We start from the raw sequence: 17,401 nt of genomic DNA, 5'->3' as shown, positions 1-17,401 counted from the left end.
GAAAAGTAATTTTGCCGTATTAATATCGGTGGATTCGACCTAAGGGAGTTGGTTTCTTCGTCAACGATGAAAAACTGACTAACGGAATGAGATTTTTATTTGGAATATCGATATTGCCGGGAATTAGTTGGGAAAAGAGCATCGGGAGAGATCGGTCGTTTGGAAATATTCGAGGTTTGTGCACCTGCACACATGTGTCTCGCGAGAACGTCTCTTATCTCGGTGAGTAAACAGGCGAGGACTTAGGGTAGAAATTTATCGTCGTCCCACGTGGCTTCCGGCTGTCAAACGCACCGTATTTTTATTCATTTCGCATCCGAGCCCGTAGGACCGTTCCATCATCGATCGATTCGTGATTCTGGATAAAAGCCGATCAACCTGCGCGCTCGACAAAATCAATCTGTCTGTCTGTCTGCCTCCCCCCCCCCCCCCTCCCTCTCCTTTCTATCTCTCTGTTTCTCCCCGATATCGGTCCCCCTCGTATAAATTTTCTTCCCGTTTTTCTTTCGCATTTTTTCACATCCAATGCACTCATGCCTCGCTATATTTATGCATTTAGTTTTACGGGAAATGCGGCTCTTCAAGGATTTCCGGTATAACGAATGGCGCAGCATGGATTGTTTCGATCGCGATGCGTATCCGTTAATTGCTCCGGCTGCCGCGCATCATTTATTTATCGAAGCGCGAGGCAAAATAGCGAAAGATGGAAAAGGCTAAAACTTGCTTTTTACGCTCGCTCGAATGGAACGCGATGCGAGTTAATGCAACGAGAATTGTCCGGCTTTGTTTACCGAACCGCTAGCCACGTGACGTTAAGTCCCCTCTTGTTAAGTAATAAATTCATAGCAGCTGTATGTACACGTCGAACGGATAAATGTAGCTAAATGCTGCTTACAGCTTATTCGCGTATTGGTACAGCAGCCTTCATTAGTAATATCCGCTCTCTGCATCATTATATCGCCAACATTATTACACCTAGGCTTTTCTGCTCAACCAACGAAACGTCAAATTTCATGATTTACCTTTTTTCGAAGCTGCCAGCTTTTCAACCTTCTCCGCGCAACATTGGTTTATTTTGTACAGCTTTAAGCTTATCAGTCTACGGCCAGCTATTTTTGGCCCCTCTTGTTTACCCGTGTCAAATATAAAAATAATCCCACGATCTACACTATATACACCGGCAATGTAAATAATTGTATCAAATCTATCCAGTGGACCATGCGTAATTTCTACCCTCGATTAGCGATCCATCGAGATCCGTAGCAATTTTATAATCGTCGAATATATATATATATATATATATAGATATAGCGAAATTGAGTACGAAGATGAAAAATATTCTGATGAAATTTGTTTTGTTTTTAGTACCCATATCGCACATCGTGGCACTTGTCGGAGAAGCCACTTACCTTCCATGTGACATATCAACCTCTCACGAAGGAGATGCTGTACATCTGGTGCTTTGGTACCGCGAGGACCTTGGTACTTCGGTATACAGGTGAGTCGAAATATCCTTTTCGCAATGTGAAAATGTTAGAAATAAAATATTGCTTGGTGTTCTTGCGTGAATATATAGGTATCAATAAAAAATCATGTCAAAGGGAAAAGTTTTTGACAAATGAGTAGCATTCGTGCATTAGGTGGATTTTCTACTTGTTGTTATTATATTGCGATTCTTAGGTAAGACATAGGGTCAATTGTATATAGCTTTCATGTACACGTGTATACATGTACATATATGTTGCACTGGTGTATATATATATACTATACAAACTGTGGACGGTCATTTCTCTAGCGGCCCTCGACGTGCAATAAACATCTCGTGACACAATGCCAGCTCGGAGTCCGCTTTTAGCCAATAATTGCCTACGAACCCGATTATCGTTTCCGCTATACGAACTTGCCTCCGTGTTGCATTTACAAGAACTTTGCTGAATTTTCTACGTATCCACGTTCCCCGTTCTATCAAAGCATCGATTCTCCCCCCACGTAACTGTTGAACCCGCAATATTTCTGCCATTCGCCAAATATTATCAACTTTCCTCGTCGGGGAATAATGTACAATATTTCTCTTTAAAACTGTCACGAAAAAGCCGGTACAGGATGACGATAAAGAGGGAGAGAGAAGCAGTTGGTGTAGCCGACAGATATTTAGAAAAGCGAATAATTAAAGGGAGTCTTTTCAGTTTTTCTGGAGAAACCTTTGACGAGGCTCCTCTGGTGTAAGAATTTTCCATGCAATAATCACGGGCTTGACACAAAACGCCGAAGAGAGGCTGTTTGTGTTTGTGTGTATATATATACACGGGGGGACCGCGCATGGTGGAGCGTCAGTTTCAACGATACAAAGGGGTGCTTAAAAAATTATTAATTTTCAGGCATTCACGAGGATGAAAATATCCAGCGCTCGGTGGAGCACTGGCAATACCACGGGGATGAAGGGCCAGTAAGAGAGAGAGAGAGAGAGAGAGAGAGAGAGAGAATACAGTGCGGAAATACCGCATTTCGTTCACGTAACCACGCATCTATTATACGAAATTACACTGATTTAAATATTTCATAGTATTCCGTGGGTGCTTTTAATTACACATCACGTAGCGCAGCATTTCTGTCAAATATCGCGGCGGGTAACGGGCAACGAGCAACGATGCCGAGCTGCAGCGGAGCGCAGGCAGCAAGTTTTCCAGGAAACAGCACGTAGCGCGCCGCTGGGTAACGCAATCGGAAAAAATTACGTCGATGTTTGAGCGACGTACGTATCCGTTGCTGGGCCGAGCCGAAAACACTCCCTCCCCCCCCCCCCCCCACACACCGCCCTTTACCAATCGCCGCGTATATAAATTTAATAACAGGCGACTCGACAACAGGGAATTTACCGCAATTCGCGGCTAGATAAATCGTTAAAGCCATGAAGCGCCTCGTTTCTCTGCGGTTTCCTATTTTAGCGAACGTTTATCGGTTATCCGTTCAACCGCGCGCGCGCGCGCGCACTCGAACTAATTTCAGACGCTGCAGCTGATTCGCGTTCGAGATGCGTACACCCCTCGTTGGTGTGTATATATATATATATATATATATAGCGTGTACTCCTCATTCAACACTCGTCCATCCAAGCAGCCAACGCATTTCGTATAAAATCCCACGAAAAATCCTCTAATGAAACTTTCTCATGTTCAAGAAGGAAATCCAAATCTTTCTTGGCAAGCCGTGCGGACGCTCAACTTTTGTGCCATTTATTCGTCATAGAAACTCCGTTTTATCTTTTCATGAAGTTTCCGCTACTTTTACATTCCTCGCGTCACACTTCGAGCTACTGCACTGTGCCACTGACGAACGCTTCAAGAAAATATTTATCGAGTTTCAAGAACGTGTCGAGATATATAGCGTTGGAAAGTCAGTCACGTGCTGCTGTTGGCATTGGCGCATGTTTAAGCAAATATATGAAAGAAGGGTTGGGGGGGGGGGGGGGATGACTTTCCCGTACATTTTAATGAAATTCAATCAATGGGATTAAAGCAACCATCGCGCGCAGGCTGCATGGGATTTCCCCCGCGGAGAGAGCAAAGTTTTTTCAAGATTGGAATAATATAAATGAGTCTTGGATTTTTCAGATTAACGTGGACCCTGCGACAGGATATACGTTCTCCTCAGAACGAGCTATTTTACGGTCCAGTATGCCAGTTTTAGGTTCACGGGGTGCTTTCAAAGCAAAGCTACTTAGCCGTTCCTGCAGCTCCTGGCCGAGAAACGAGCAGGCCAGTTCCCTATATAGCGTACATGTCTATATATATATATATGCGCGCGCTCCACCATACACGCCGTAGTACGCTACCCGTGCAGCAGCCACGCTTTTATAGCGACAACGCTATTTCGTCGAGCTTTAAAGGCTTTTCAAAACTCCACCGAAATCCGACGTAAGAGCGATCTTAAAGCGACTCGGCGCTCGCCTCTCGCTCCAGTCTTAACGCGGGCATTAACATCCGCGCTACTATTCCACCTCGAACAAGTCACTGCTCGACGTTAAATTAGTTAGACTATTCCTACGACTGAAGCATCGCAACTTTTTAATATCGCCTCTGCGCTTTTAACTTGAAATTTGCAACGTCTTGCGAAAGGACGAATGTGTTTTGCAAAAAGTTACTTGTCGCTAAATGGACGAGACTCGGCTTCTTCGCTGCGCCGGCAGACTTTTCAGCGTTGTATACTCCGACGATTGTTAATTCAGAGGGAAGCTACCTATATACGCGCGAGATGACTGAAAGCTGCTTTACGCGTGTCACGGGAACGCCTTGCATAATTAATGGCAAGATATATATAATACCACGTGATATCGAGAGCAATATTAACGACGTTATTCCATGCACCATTTCTTTTTACAGCGTGGACGCCAGGGGTCGTGACTTTGGCATCGCCGAGCGATGGTCGGACGACTCGGTGTTCTCGAGCCGGGCATATTTCATGCCGGACAAAAAGCCGGCCGAACTCGGAGTGGACCACATCAGGGAGGAGGACGCCGGCATTTATCGATGTCGCGTAGATTTCCAGATCGGTCAGACCAGAAACTCCAGGGTGAACTTAACAGTAATAGGTAAGAAATATTTTGCCCGCTTATAAACTGCTCGTGATAAATTTTCCAGGTCCCCGATACCGAGAGAATAAAGAATGTTTCTCGCTTTCAAATGTAAAAACAGTGAAAAGGGACTTAAGGGAAGAAGAGGGGGGTGGGCTCGAAGGAGCTATGGCTGGGTTAAAGGAGCTAAAACGCTACACTATACTATATATATAGATATATATATATAAAGCGAAATGATAAAGTTTGATGTCTCTTGATGAAACAATTTCGTGGACAGTTCGCCGAATACCATGGGGATCGCCCGTGCCATAAGGTGGATATAGAGGATAAAATGGAAAGAAACGGAAGAGTCGCGTGCAGTTTCGTGCAGGATGTAACCTGCAGCAGCAGGAGCAGCACAGGAGTGCAGGAGCGCGGTATGGTCGTTGAGTGTTAGAATGGAAAGGGAGGTAGAAAAAAGAGGTAGAGTGCACGGCACGGCACGCTATAATGAAACGACGCTGGTATATAGTAGGGTGAGAAAAAAAATCCAATTAACAATCCCGTTCAGAAGTTATGGAGATACTCAGGCTGAACGTAGTTACGCGGCAGAACGCGCCTCGCGTTCTTTCTCGGCATGTGCCAAGGAATTTTTCCCCTGGGGTAATTAGCCCCCCATTCCCATCTCTCCTCGTTCCGCTCTCTCCCGGCTTGTTCGGGCTTCGCAGTCGCACATCCCTCCCCCAGCCGCACCCCGGCTCCAGCCGGAGCTGGTAAACCTTTTCCAGATGAACGCCAATTAACGTGCTTTTCTTTCCCTCTCACCCCTTCCGCATTCCAGCCCCAATCCTTCCACCCTCCCCCCCCCCCCCCTCCGTAAAACTGCAACTTGCACATCGGTCTCTTTGTTGTTTTTTTTTCTTCGTTAGCTCTCCTCCCATCTTGGCCCCGTTTTTCTTATCCCTCCACTACGCCCCTCTCGGCCGGCTGCTCACTCTTTTCCTTTTACCACTTAACCTCCTTCGTTTGTTTTCTTTCTTACTGCTCTTTTTTCAACTCCTTCTTCCCCGATAAAATCTTACCCGCTCTTCCATTAATCTTTTTCTCTCTTATTATTTTTTTCCACAACACGCACGCGCCGCGCCGCACCGGTCCATCCGCAACTCGAAAATCTTGCAAAATTAGCCGTTTATTATTTTTATAGGGCTATACAGATGCGAGCTTCGGCAAGAAGAAATTGTTTAAGGATGATTGATGCAGTCGCTCACGCTCGAGTGGTATATTAATAACTATATTGTTCTTCGCTCTATCTTTCTTACTTCCTCCGCTTCTTCTTTATTCTCACTGTCGCTATTCTATTTACGTCCATCTGACAAAACTTTTTATCTCTCACCCAGTTCCTGTCCCCCACTTTTTCTTTATTATATAAGTTTCTATGTCTCCAGCTTGAATATCCATCTTCTCCTTTCCCCCTTACGTGTGCCGCTGCTGCGTGTCCTCGTCGCAAACACTGCACCCCCCCCCCCCCCCCTCCCTTTAACGTGAGTTGGTACACAGAAAGTTGCACGTGTGCTCTTGCACACGCAAGTGGCGAAACTTGAGCCTGATGAAATCGGGACGAGGAAGAAGCTTGAATTAGAGGTGGATAAAGCAAAGAAGAAAGGAAGGAACAGCGTTAAAGAGACGCTGGAGGAATTTAAATCGTGGTCGCTTTAGGTTTTTCGCCCTCGAGCTTTTCTGCCAAAAGACAAGGAACGAACCGAGAAGGTTCGCTGTGTATATACATATATATATATATATGTATGTATATATAAAGGGGCAGCGATGCATATACACTCGAATTACACGCATTTGAAAGAGAGCCTCTTTCGGTGGGAAAATTTCCATTACCCACATATACATACACGAGAAAGAGAAAGAGAGAAGCGGTCCGCGATGTTGAAGCAAAACTCTGCTAGAGATCGCAAAGGTGCACCTTCTCGGGTGAAAAGTCGAGATCTCCGGAGAAGCGAATCCAGCACGTCACTCGAACGGATGTTTCCTTTTAACTGACAGCTGATGGAAGATGCGAATGTGTTAAGGAGGGGTACGTCGCACACACACACACACACACACACATATATATATATATATATATATATATATATATATATATCGACAGAGAGCAGCAAGGTGATAAGGAGGTGAGTGACCCGTTGAATTTTCACCATCGTGAATTTTCCGAGATTCTATGGTAGCATCTATCAGAGGGTCTACCGAGGGAATAGCAGTGTCGTGTCGCCTTGCTGGCATCGGGTGTTGCTCTGCTCGACTTCCAATATCCGAGAGGAGGGCATGCAACACGCTCGATTCTTTTCTCTCGGCTTGGATAATCTCGTGCTCGGGGGCTCTGGAAATCGGGACAACACATGTACGAGCCAGTCGATACCCCCGGTCGAAGCCGACTGTTGGTTCGTGCAAATCCGTTGTAAGTTTACTACACGATGCTGGGACTCTCTAGGTTTATTGCCAAACGGACTAACCACGTACCGGATTGCTACTCAAGATGGAACGAAACGTGCTTGATCATTGCTCGAACCCTCTGCTGCAGAGCCAGACAAACCAGACTCCTACCGCTGCTGTGTTCTTTATATATATATATATATCTATATATATATATATATATATATATATACATATATTATGTATTAGTGTATACGCACACAGCGCCAGTAGTCCTGCGAGCTATTTAATAAACGCAAAAGGCCGGTGGGAAAACGGAGCAGAAATATATATATCGGGCTATAATGATCGGGATAAAAATTAAGCCCGGTCATAATCGTAAAGCAAAACTAAAGTAATAATAATAAAGAGGATTAACCGCGCAAAGTTATTCGCGTGGTGTTCTTGCTGCCGGCTAACGAGGCTTTACCTAACCTAACCTGACCTGGCGATCCTACAGTACCTACACCCATCATGTATAAAGCCAATTCACGTAGCGCGCGTACATAGCGCAGTAGTACCATTGTATGTGTTAGGTATGCAAGGAATAATCCAGGGAACACAGAAAACCTTCCTTATAGCGTCGAATAGGTTCGATTTGCTCTTTGGAAAGTTATAGGTACGGCTGAAATCCCGCGGGTCCAAGTTTTCGTGATCCAGGAGGCAGCGATACTCTTGCCGAATTGTTCTCTCGGAAGATAATTGATCTGGGTGTCCTCCCCCCCCCCCCTCTCTCCCTTCTCCCCTCTGCCTCCATTCTAACCTATCCTTCCCCACCTAACAGACCAACTTTTAATAGTATTTTACTCTGGAGCACAGAGCCAGAACCAGCTCCACATCCCGACTGGGGAGTTTGATCGGTGATGGAACCTACCTCTAACTAGCGAAAATGAGGACTATCAGCTATTTCCTTCAGGAATTAGCCAAGATAAAACTACCTTAATCCAGGATTTTCTTCTCGAATAGCTATATAGAGGGCCGCGTTGCTTGGCCTCCAACTTCCAACGCGATCCAACTATAATACTTTGTGCCCATTAACAATTTAAAAGTATGCAATATTAATTATAATCGTACCGGGCTAAATTATTATTGAAAATTGTTCTCGCAAAGTATAAAATATTACAGAGGTTAATGCTCGGCGTTTTAATAAAAGCTTCTTGCTCGATCCCAGTTACTTATAATTTAAAGTTGATAAAGTTCTCTTGTTAAATCGTCGAGGGGAACAAAAATCCATCGAGATTCGACGCTTAAAAATGCTATTAACGATATATACGCGTTACGAATCATAGCGCGATATTTAATTACTGCCGGAAACATTGCAAACTGATTATTAAACATCAGATTTTGGCGTTTGCAGTCGGGGTAACGTTGGATATGCTGCAATTAAATCTTGAAAGCAAACAAGAAGAGAGGAGCGTGCGTGAAATAAACAAATATATATATATATGTATATACATATTTGTAACCTGGCAATATTCTTTATACCTATTTACAAGCATAATCATTCATTAATGGAAACAAATCATAACGTACAATTGCAAGGTTGCCTCTCGTCGTCCAATTTAATCATGGCTGCGATAAATTGCATACCCATGGGATGCAACATATTGCACGGTACGCTTTATAACCATTTAATTCGGTCTGTTTCAATGGTGGATGTTGGAGTTGGAGAGAGAATTAAACTAAATCCTCTGTAACGAAAGTGACGATGAATGGAAGAAATCAGAAGCGCGGCACGGAATCAAAGGTTGGAGAAACGAATTAATTACAATGATGGAATCTGCTTGGTGGGGTTGAAAGGGGCGAAGGAAGGGATGGAGGGGGGGGGGGAACTGGGGGTGCTAGGGATGTGTAACAATCCTTTCCAGGGGGATGCGAGAGGAATGCAATATTGCGTAAACTACTAGTGCAACTGTGGAAGTACTTAAAATGTTAATTAGTCCTTTTATGGCGTTCCAGACAAATTCATTACGTTTCCTGCAAAAGTCGCTATTCGTCATTTAACAGAAATCTTTTGGAACGGTCATAACATTAAGCATGTTTCGCGCTTTTCATCATCAACGTTTGAATAACACAATTAAAAAAAAGAAAAAAGAAAATAGAGCACTTTCGAAGCACCCCATCGTGTTCCGCAATGCCTGTTCGTAGCGAATTTTAATTAGCGGTCCTATTATGAAAAGGCTTAAAGTAACCTAACGAGGTTTGTTTTCTTTAATAATAAGCGTATAGTTTTAATGTTTGCTTTACGAGTCGCAAGGCCGCGTCCCATCCAGGCGTTAATTATAACATCGAAATTAGCCCGAACGGGGCTAATTTGTAAAAGCGAGTCGCGGAAACATGAGGAAACGTAATAGCTCTGCGCACAGCTATATAGTGCAGATATAGTGAAGTAGACCAATTAGGGCGAAGAGGAGGAACGCGATGCATGCGAGAGACTCGCCTCGAGTCGGAGCTTCCATCTCTCGAAGGTACACAAATCGATAGCTCGAAGGTGCTTAAACGTCCTAGTTTTGTTGCTTCGAAACAAACTCAACCAGAAATCACAAGACGCTTGAGAAACGCTCGCACCGAGTAGTACCTATAGCAAGCAACGGTCCCATCCAATTGTTCCCGGAAGAAAGTAATGCTCAGCCTGTCTCTCCACTTTTATTTCTCACTAAAATCTACATTAAGAACTATACTTTACGATCGTACTTCTCCCTAAGAGTCCTTCTTTTCCCCCATTGATTTATCCTCCTTGCAAAGTAGACTTTGATACAAATAACTTATATATATATATATACCTTTAATGTAGGCCACTGGAAAATTGCTTGAAAACAAATTATCCAACGACTATGATAACCGCATGGATTTTTTTCCAGCAATTTTTCATTTCTCAGCCTTCTCGTTTCTCTGTAGAAATTATTGGAAAGGAATGCACAGAACTAATAACGCATGAAAAAATTTTGTTAATTCGATATATTATACCTCTACCAAATATATGTATCATCTAAAGTACAATTGGCATATTAAGGGATACGTCTAATTTAAGCACAGTATTAAAATTAGCGTCTCCTACAGAGCACACTTAACGTGAATTATTTATGAAAAGTTTCTCCTTGCTAACGCGAATATGCAGATAGTGCTAATTTAATTATAAATGCTAGAATTAGCCGAAGTTCTACTTGAAAATCAGTTTCATATGGGTTATAGTTCTCCCTACCCGTTCCTCCAGGACTAAAGTGTAAATTCTTCAAGGAAATATATATATATGTATATTACGACAAACGCACGAGGAAAGTATATAAATTTTCATTTCATTATTGATCTTGGAAAAAATAATTACCAGGCTTTTCTCCTTCCTAGTCCTGTTCCTTTTTCGCCCCATATCGTCCATTATACCATGGTACATTTTAAGGGTGGACCATAGAGAGGTCAAGAAGAATGATTGTTGTAAAAGGAATCGACTCGGGGTGGGCCGTGACCGAGCAGATGTTACGGACGTACCGATGTTAATTTTCTAAACGAAGAGAAAAGAAAGGCAGACGAGCAAAAAATATATATACATATATATATATAGACATATGAAGCTGAACGAATTACAGAGCATGGTTGTGTGGTAATCCGAGCAACTGGCAAATGGAAGATTTAGAAATCCGTGCAGCTCACGTTCGTGTGGGGGTTCGAAGAAGCAAAGAAGAATGACAAGAAGACAAATAGTTTATGGGATGTAGAAAAGAGAACGATTGGAAATCGCATGGATAACAAGTAGTAAACGTAGAATCTGTAGCGGACAAATAAACATCCGGAAGCTCGATGATGGTCTTTGACTATCGAGGCAGCTCCACGAAACAGATGCTTTCTGACTGATCAGAGCGAGCATGGACTGTTCACGACTGGCGATCCAAAGCATCGATTGAAACTTTGCCGTGCTATTACCATTTGCTTCACAGGCATAACAGACATAACAATAGTCCATAGGCGCAAAAACTGCTGGAATGCCACGCTTATACCGATTAAGAGGATCCAATTCGTATGAAATTTGCCCTTTCCATCTGACAAAGCATAAAGCATAATCCGCTAAACTGGCACGGACCACTCGAAATTCAACGAAAACTGGGAAAAACTAGCGTGTTCCATGAAAATCAATTATTGTATCAAAATGGAATGGTCCAGGTCGATTGACGCGATGAATCAATTTACGTTGGATGTGCTGAAAAATTTAGCATAGATTGCGTATATTAATAAGAAAAGGCTTGGTCGTGAGTCGGGGGGGGGGGGGGGGGGGTGCAGCTCACGGGGTGCAGGACGAATTGGTTTTGTTCGACATGACACTGATAAATTAATGGTTTTAATATTTCAGACGAGCGCTCAGTCGCGAATGTTAAGCGAGTCCCCAATCGGTAATAACAGCGGACGGGCCAATGTCCGGTGTGTCCGGTAGCAGTTGGCATTTGGGAAAGTGGTAAACAGAAGCGTGGAATAGACCGCAGCAAACCCATCAAAACTTGTACAAAACTTGCTCTCGTAGACTGATGAATCTCCGGGGGAGAGAAAGGTAAAATGGATAGATGAGGGAGATAGAGAGAGAGAGAGAGAGACGCGGTATATATATATATATACATTATGGGAGGAGATAGGAGAAGTGAAAAGTGGTTAGTAGGAAAGCCATCGAGACAGAGTAGTGCGGAATGCGAGAGACTCGTGCTTCGTCGAATAGAGGACGGAGTCACAAAGAGACGAGACGCAACGCAACTCGCGAGAGCAACCACAAAAGGGAAGAGAGCGGGAGTTGGCAAATTCGAGAAGGGTGGGGAGAGGAAGACCTACCTTTACCGACCAACTCCCTCCTCTGGCCCGAGGCATGAACTTTGTCAAAAGATCTTCTTCCCTACCTCAAACCCACCTCATCCTATACAGCTTTGGATTATAATTTCTGTTAACGGCGCAACTGCAACGATACGGTACCCTCCTCACGTAGATACGCAGGAAGCCAACAATCGCTTGCCTATAGCGCCCGCATTATACACCCCTGACTAGTCAGTCTCTCGTCACAGTTTCTTATACTTGGACATACATACAACGTTCCCGGTAGTCTGTATATATATATATATATATATATATAGGTATAGTGCAGCTCTACCACAGGATGGGTACCTCTCTTCTCATCCTTATCGCGCACAATAACCTATCGTGTATCACCAACAAAACTTTCCAGACAACATCTCTTTCCTTTCTACCAAAAGCTTCACGCTTATTAAATTATTCATCCTTTTAAATAGAATCTGACAATACGCTAATACCCAACAGGCAAACTTTCTCAAAAGCTCGTATGAACTTTTTCAAAGGAAACTTTATTACGGAGTTAAGTACAGCCAGAGTTTTTAACAGTTAAAAAACGTTGGCATTTTTCTAAAAACGCGCAAACTTTATTCTTTGTCCCGTAAAGCCACGGGCATGAAATTGTAAAAAATATTTTTAAAATCTGTGTACGTACAGTATGGTGAATAAACTTTGTGCTTTGCCACATATATATATACATATACAGTTATAATCTCATTCTCTGACGCTATACGCTTTTGATGAAAATTTTGTGTCACACAGGGTATTGTTGGAATTATACACGCATTCCCGTATTAATAATTTAGAGGTTCGTTGAGTGTATTAGCTAATATTATAATTTTCATTAGTGGCATAAGAACGCTTGTATACACATACTTCCAGCACATCCTATTATACACTCCTTGCTCTCTCGGCTTGATTCGGCTTGGCTCGCCGTAATTGCTCCGCCCATGCTTTCGCACCAACTTCCCTACGACCTATACACACTCTATACGTCCTTGCTCAACGTTGTATGTATTATGTCTCATGGCTTCACGCTGCACTGCGGTAATCAAAGTAACTCGCGTTAACTCTACGTGCCTCTTATTCTTTCCACGTCTTGATTACTCTCGACTGTTCGATACAATTATTATAATCACGTTATTATATAGCGAGAATAAACAAAAATATTGATAAAACCAATCTTTTTTCGAGACTTTCGACCAAGTTGATGCAACCTACGTCACTGGCAATGATTTTAATCAACTGTGCAACGTCTATCAGCTGTACATAGAGCGTGTCCTTGCCACTAAACTATCAGCCACAAATGTCCGAGCTTGGCGATGTGCTCTCGCACTTGTACCGGGCTATACTACAGCTATGCATCAATGTAATTAAAACAATACAATGGGCTACCCTATTTGTCTTTGGCAAATGTTTATCAAATGTTTGCTTATCATTCATAAGTTTCATGAAACCTAATGCGTCTACTACCTAATATATCTATATATATATACTATATAGTATAGTATATATACATCACAGAACTGTATTTGAGAAAACACTTCGAAATAATTATAGGTATACGTAATTCTGCTCGAAAACTAATTTACGAAAGACATAGCATGTAATAAACAGAATGGAATGTTTGTACCGAGCAAAGAAGCAGAGTGAAAATATCGAAATGATTATATTTACGTTGCAGAATATCTCTCGAGTGAATCGTGATTCTCTTATTTTTAATAAACGACTATCAGAGTATGAATAGTGCTTGTTGTGTATCATTCGTACACTAGATAAACACAAATGATCCTTACTGGTCTATTTATCGAATAATAACAAGCAACTCTGGCTATATATATATATATATATGTATATATAGTCAATGCGAGAGTGTGGCCCTCGAAATTGCATCCTCCCTTCCTCGGTATATTAATAGACACGAGCATACGCATGGTTCATTAGGAACTTAACGATTTAAACATTAAGAAGCACGAAGTGGAAAGCAATATATATACACACATTGTTGAAAGGGAGATACACGGGTGTATAATAGATTTAATGTACTCGCTGTAGGAAATAAATGGTGTTTAACGTGTATGCTAATGGATTTTGAGTGAAATATTTGGAATTATTTGGTAACGAGGCACGTCCCAGGCTGGTGGTGGTGGTGGAGTCTTGTGTTGAGGCGGAGCACGAAACTCGAAGTTAAGGAATGACTCGGGACGTGAATTTATGTTGTTGTAGCTGCGAGAGAGGATGCGTATAGAGCTGAACGGACGCTGCTGCTTTTTGGTAGGATAATTTTCATTATAACAATGCGAAAACGGGTCACGTACACACACACATATAAATAGGAACTTGGCATTTTCTTGCATTTTCCGTCGCTTCGGCTTTGCAGAATGCGCAGCAATGCCGGCAGCATCACAGCCCCGCGTATATGCAACAAACTTACTGGCAGCAAATATCCAGCAGCATTTGCGCGATGCCAAGCTGCTACTCTCCTATACATCCTGTAATCAGTCTAACGTTTTCGAAGCGTCGATCTCTGCTTACGCTTCCATAACAATGCTCTCCCAACGAATGCTTGCTTAAACTGCCAACGTTGGCGGCTTCACCTTGTTTTCCAAAAGCACGCAGCCACAAAACGCTCTCAATGGCCAAGCACGAAAGCTCAACAATCCTCCATTCGCCTCCGTTCTTCTCGTCACGCGGACGCTTTATTTAATTCTGCACAAAGGCCTGCTCTCGACGTTTATAAACACAAAAGCCTTTTAAATTGAAGAGACGATTCGCTATAGCGCGAAATGACACGCCGACCAACCAAGAAACCTCAATGCTCTTTGCTATACTCGCTGCTTTTTTTTTACGACCTTCCTGATATAGTTCGCATAGCTATTATATCGATGTTGATATATGTACGTATATATATATAACTTGTGTATCTCGCATCTCTTACGTTAATCTTACAGACGTTCGATCCTCGAGATAAACCGAATGTTTCAACGTATAATTTAATTTCTCTGGAATGTTGAAGCGCTGTTATATAGCAACAGGAAATTAAAAAATTTATGTAGTTGCACGGATATTTTATATTTATTCTCGACGACAGTTTATCCAGAGGAAGAAAATCGGGGAGAGAGAGAGAGATAGAGAGTGCATCAAAAATTAAAGTTCTTTCTCGAAGGTAGAAGAATTGATTGCAACAAAGATATATATATATATATATATATGCTATATAATCCACTGGTATAATAAAAGCTCGAAGGAGAGAGTGTGACGAAAATAATTGCAAGGTTGATCAAATCGTTTCTTGCCTATCGTGATTATTTCTTGTCGAGTGGAATCACCGACTAAAAGTTGTTTGCGGTTTATTTTATACGAGTGTAGAATGTAGGTACTATATATATATATATATATATATATATATATACATGACTATACAGGACACTTTGCAGTCTCGGTATTCTTTGGAAGGAACGCGCGCGGCTAGGAAGAAACTAGCGATTAAGTTGGCGACGATTAAAGCAAGAAAAGTTAGCGGCGTAACGATTACGCCGACAGTCGCCACTGCCTTTCGAAGATAATAAATAAAACTTGTCCCTCCTCAGGCCGTGCAAAAAATCTAGCAAGGCCAAAAGTCCCGTGGGCAAAGTTTTAAACTTCGAACTCTGCTTAACTCTCTGACATCGACCATCCGAGCGACGAGATTTCTGAATTAAATGGAGTTTAAACTTTTAGCTTTGATTGTGAGACTGGCACTGGATGTAAGAAAAAACTGTCTAGTAATAAAGTCAGGGGAGTTTGAAAGAAACGTCTTGAAATCTAATGAAAATCCGTTTCATTCGTAATATCCCGGTCTCGCGAGTAAACAGCCTTTGGGGGGCTTCGCAACACCGAGTCTCTGCTGCTCTCATATTTATCCCCTTATCTCGTTTCCCCGCCAATTTCCGCACGCAATCCTTAATTTACGACGACTCCAAATACCCCAGAGTCTCCCGTGTCATCGACGATCCATTAATATTTAACTCATCTATATATAATACCTATATACGTATAGCTAGCCCCTCCTAAAATTTCTCCAATTTTAACGCAACGTCTGCACGGAGGTGGATCCTTCCGATCCAATTTTCGACGGAGCCGCTTACGCGTATTTCACTCACTCACTCGCTCGCTCGACAGCTTACCGACAATTGAAAATGCGCAAGATTATGAGGGATTGAGGAGAAGTGCTGAAAGTCGGCCGCATGAGTATAATTTATGCTTGCTCGCGAGCTGATCTCCGGAATCGCGTTGACGCGGCACAAATGCGTCGGTTGAAACAACAAATGCCAGAAATCCAAATAATTTGCCGTCGTCGACGCCAGCCATTCCCCCCAGCGCGATGGAATCCGTCGTAAGCCGCAAGGAGCAAACCGGAGCAAGCTCAGCGCCGGATCGGATCAATTATGCGCGACGCTAAGCACTCGTTAATCAAATACATCGTGCACTGGCTTTGCGCACCGACTTATCGCGCCAGGACCCACGGCCAATCGCGTTATTTCCTCGTCGAGACACACGCGCGTCCACTTCTTTCAATATTTACAGCTTCGCGTCCAAATAACCCAATCGTGAGAAAAAATCCCACGCTTCTCTCACCCTGCACGCTGCTATTTTTCCCACTAAAATAAACGAGACCCATTATGACGATTGTTTTGCAATTTTACGCTAAAATTATTTGCAAATAACCACGTGTTTGTAGACTTTTTAAAAAAAATAATGGAGAAAGACGTAGTAGACCCATATGAATGATGCAACGTGTTAAATAAGCAACATTCTCACGTATACGCATATACATATGTTATAACGTATTGGGGAATTTATCGACCCTGCAGATAATATCGTTTTTAGTTTTTCACTTTCATCGCTCGTAAATTTGACTTTATGTGTATTGTACATATATATATATATATATATATATATATACTATTCCGTTGCAAAAGTTGTCGAGTCCCTGTCGGGTCCTTGGAAACTTTAGTGCACCTGTGACGCGCAACGGACTTCGTGCTCAAGTACGAACGCACACGTACGCGTTAACACGTGTCGCGGATATTATCCCAGCGTGCTATGTTAATTCCGTGTACGTCCTTTTTCCCCATCCCCTAAGAGCCAAGCGTCATGGGATAATTACTCCGGCGTCTCGGCATGATTTATGCACACTATCAAGAATGTCGTTTGTACTGCAACAAAACCATCGTCCGATCATCGCTAATGGATTGCACTTGCACTCTGTGTGTGTGGAGAGAGAGAGAGATATGCCTTAATTCAGTAAGCTTTTCAACTCTTTTCCACCATTTCACTCTCACGCCACTATCCTCTTAATACACACTAGCTATAGGGGGGGGGGGGGGGGGCGAGCGAGAGAACCAGGCAAGAATGATTTCCTTCAAAATTGCTTTCACAAACGAGCTGAAATAATTCCACCTCGATAAAATACTTTTCGCGGTCGGTTGCATCGAATCGGTCCAGAAATTACAGTGAAATCACATCGAGAGTATGTTTCTTCCCAGAACACAGAGAGAGAGGGAG

The 17,401-nt window shown here is 42.7% G+C and overlaps 1 protein-coding gene across 3 annotated transcripts in view; it reads left to right on the top strand.

Annotated features, from left to right (window-relative positions):
• Positions 1-17,401, top strand: part of LOC136779244 (neural cell adhesion molecule 2-like) — a 172,183-nt gene that overhangs the window by 100,412 nt on the left and 54,370 nt on the right. For all 3 annotated transcript variants that reach the window (XM_066736747.1, XM_066736756.1, XM_066736740.1), the window contains 2 exons: positions 1,366-1,498; positions 4,380-4,588. In XM_066736747.1, the coding sequence (XP_066592844.1) occupies positions 1,366-1,498; positions 4,380-4,588 (342 nt within the window). The remainder of the gene's footprint in view (positions 1-1,365; positions 1,499-4,379; positions 4,589-17,401) is intronic.

Source organism: Prorops nasuta, unplaced genomic scaffold, assembly GCF_024137725.1.
Source record: "Prorops nasuta isolate Cenicafe-Biocafe unplaced genomic scaffold, Cenicafe_Pnas_1.2 PNAS00002, whole genome shotgun sequence".
NCBI classification, from domain to species: domain Eukaryota; kingdom Metazoa; phylum Arthropoda; class Insecta; order Hymenoptera; family Bethylidae; genus Prorops; species Prorops nasuta.
This window is presented reverse-complemented; position numbering and strand designations above follow the sequence as displayed.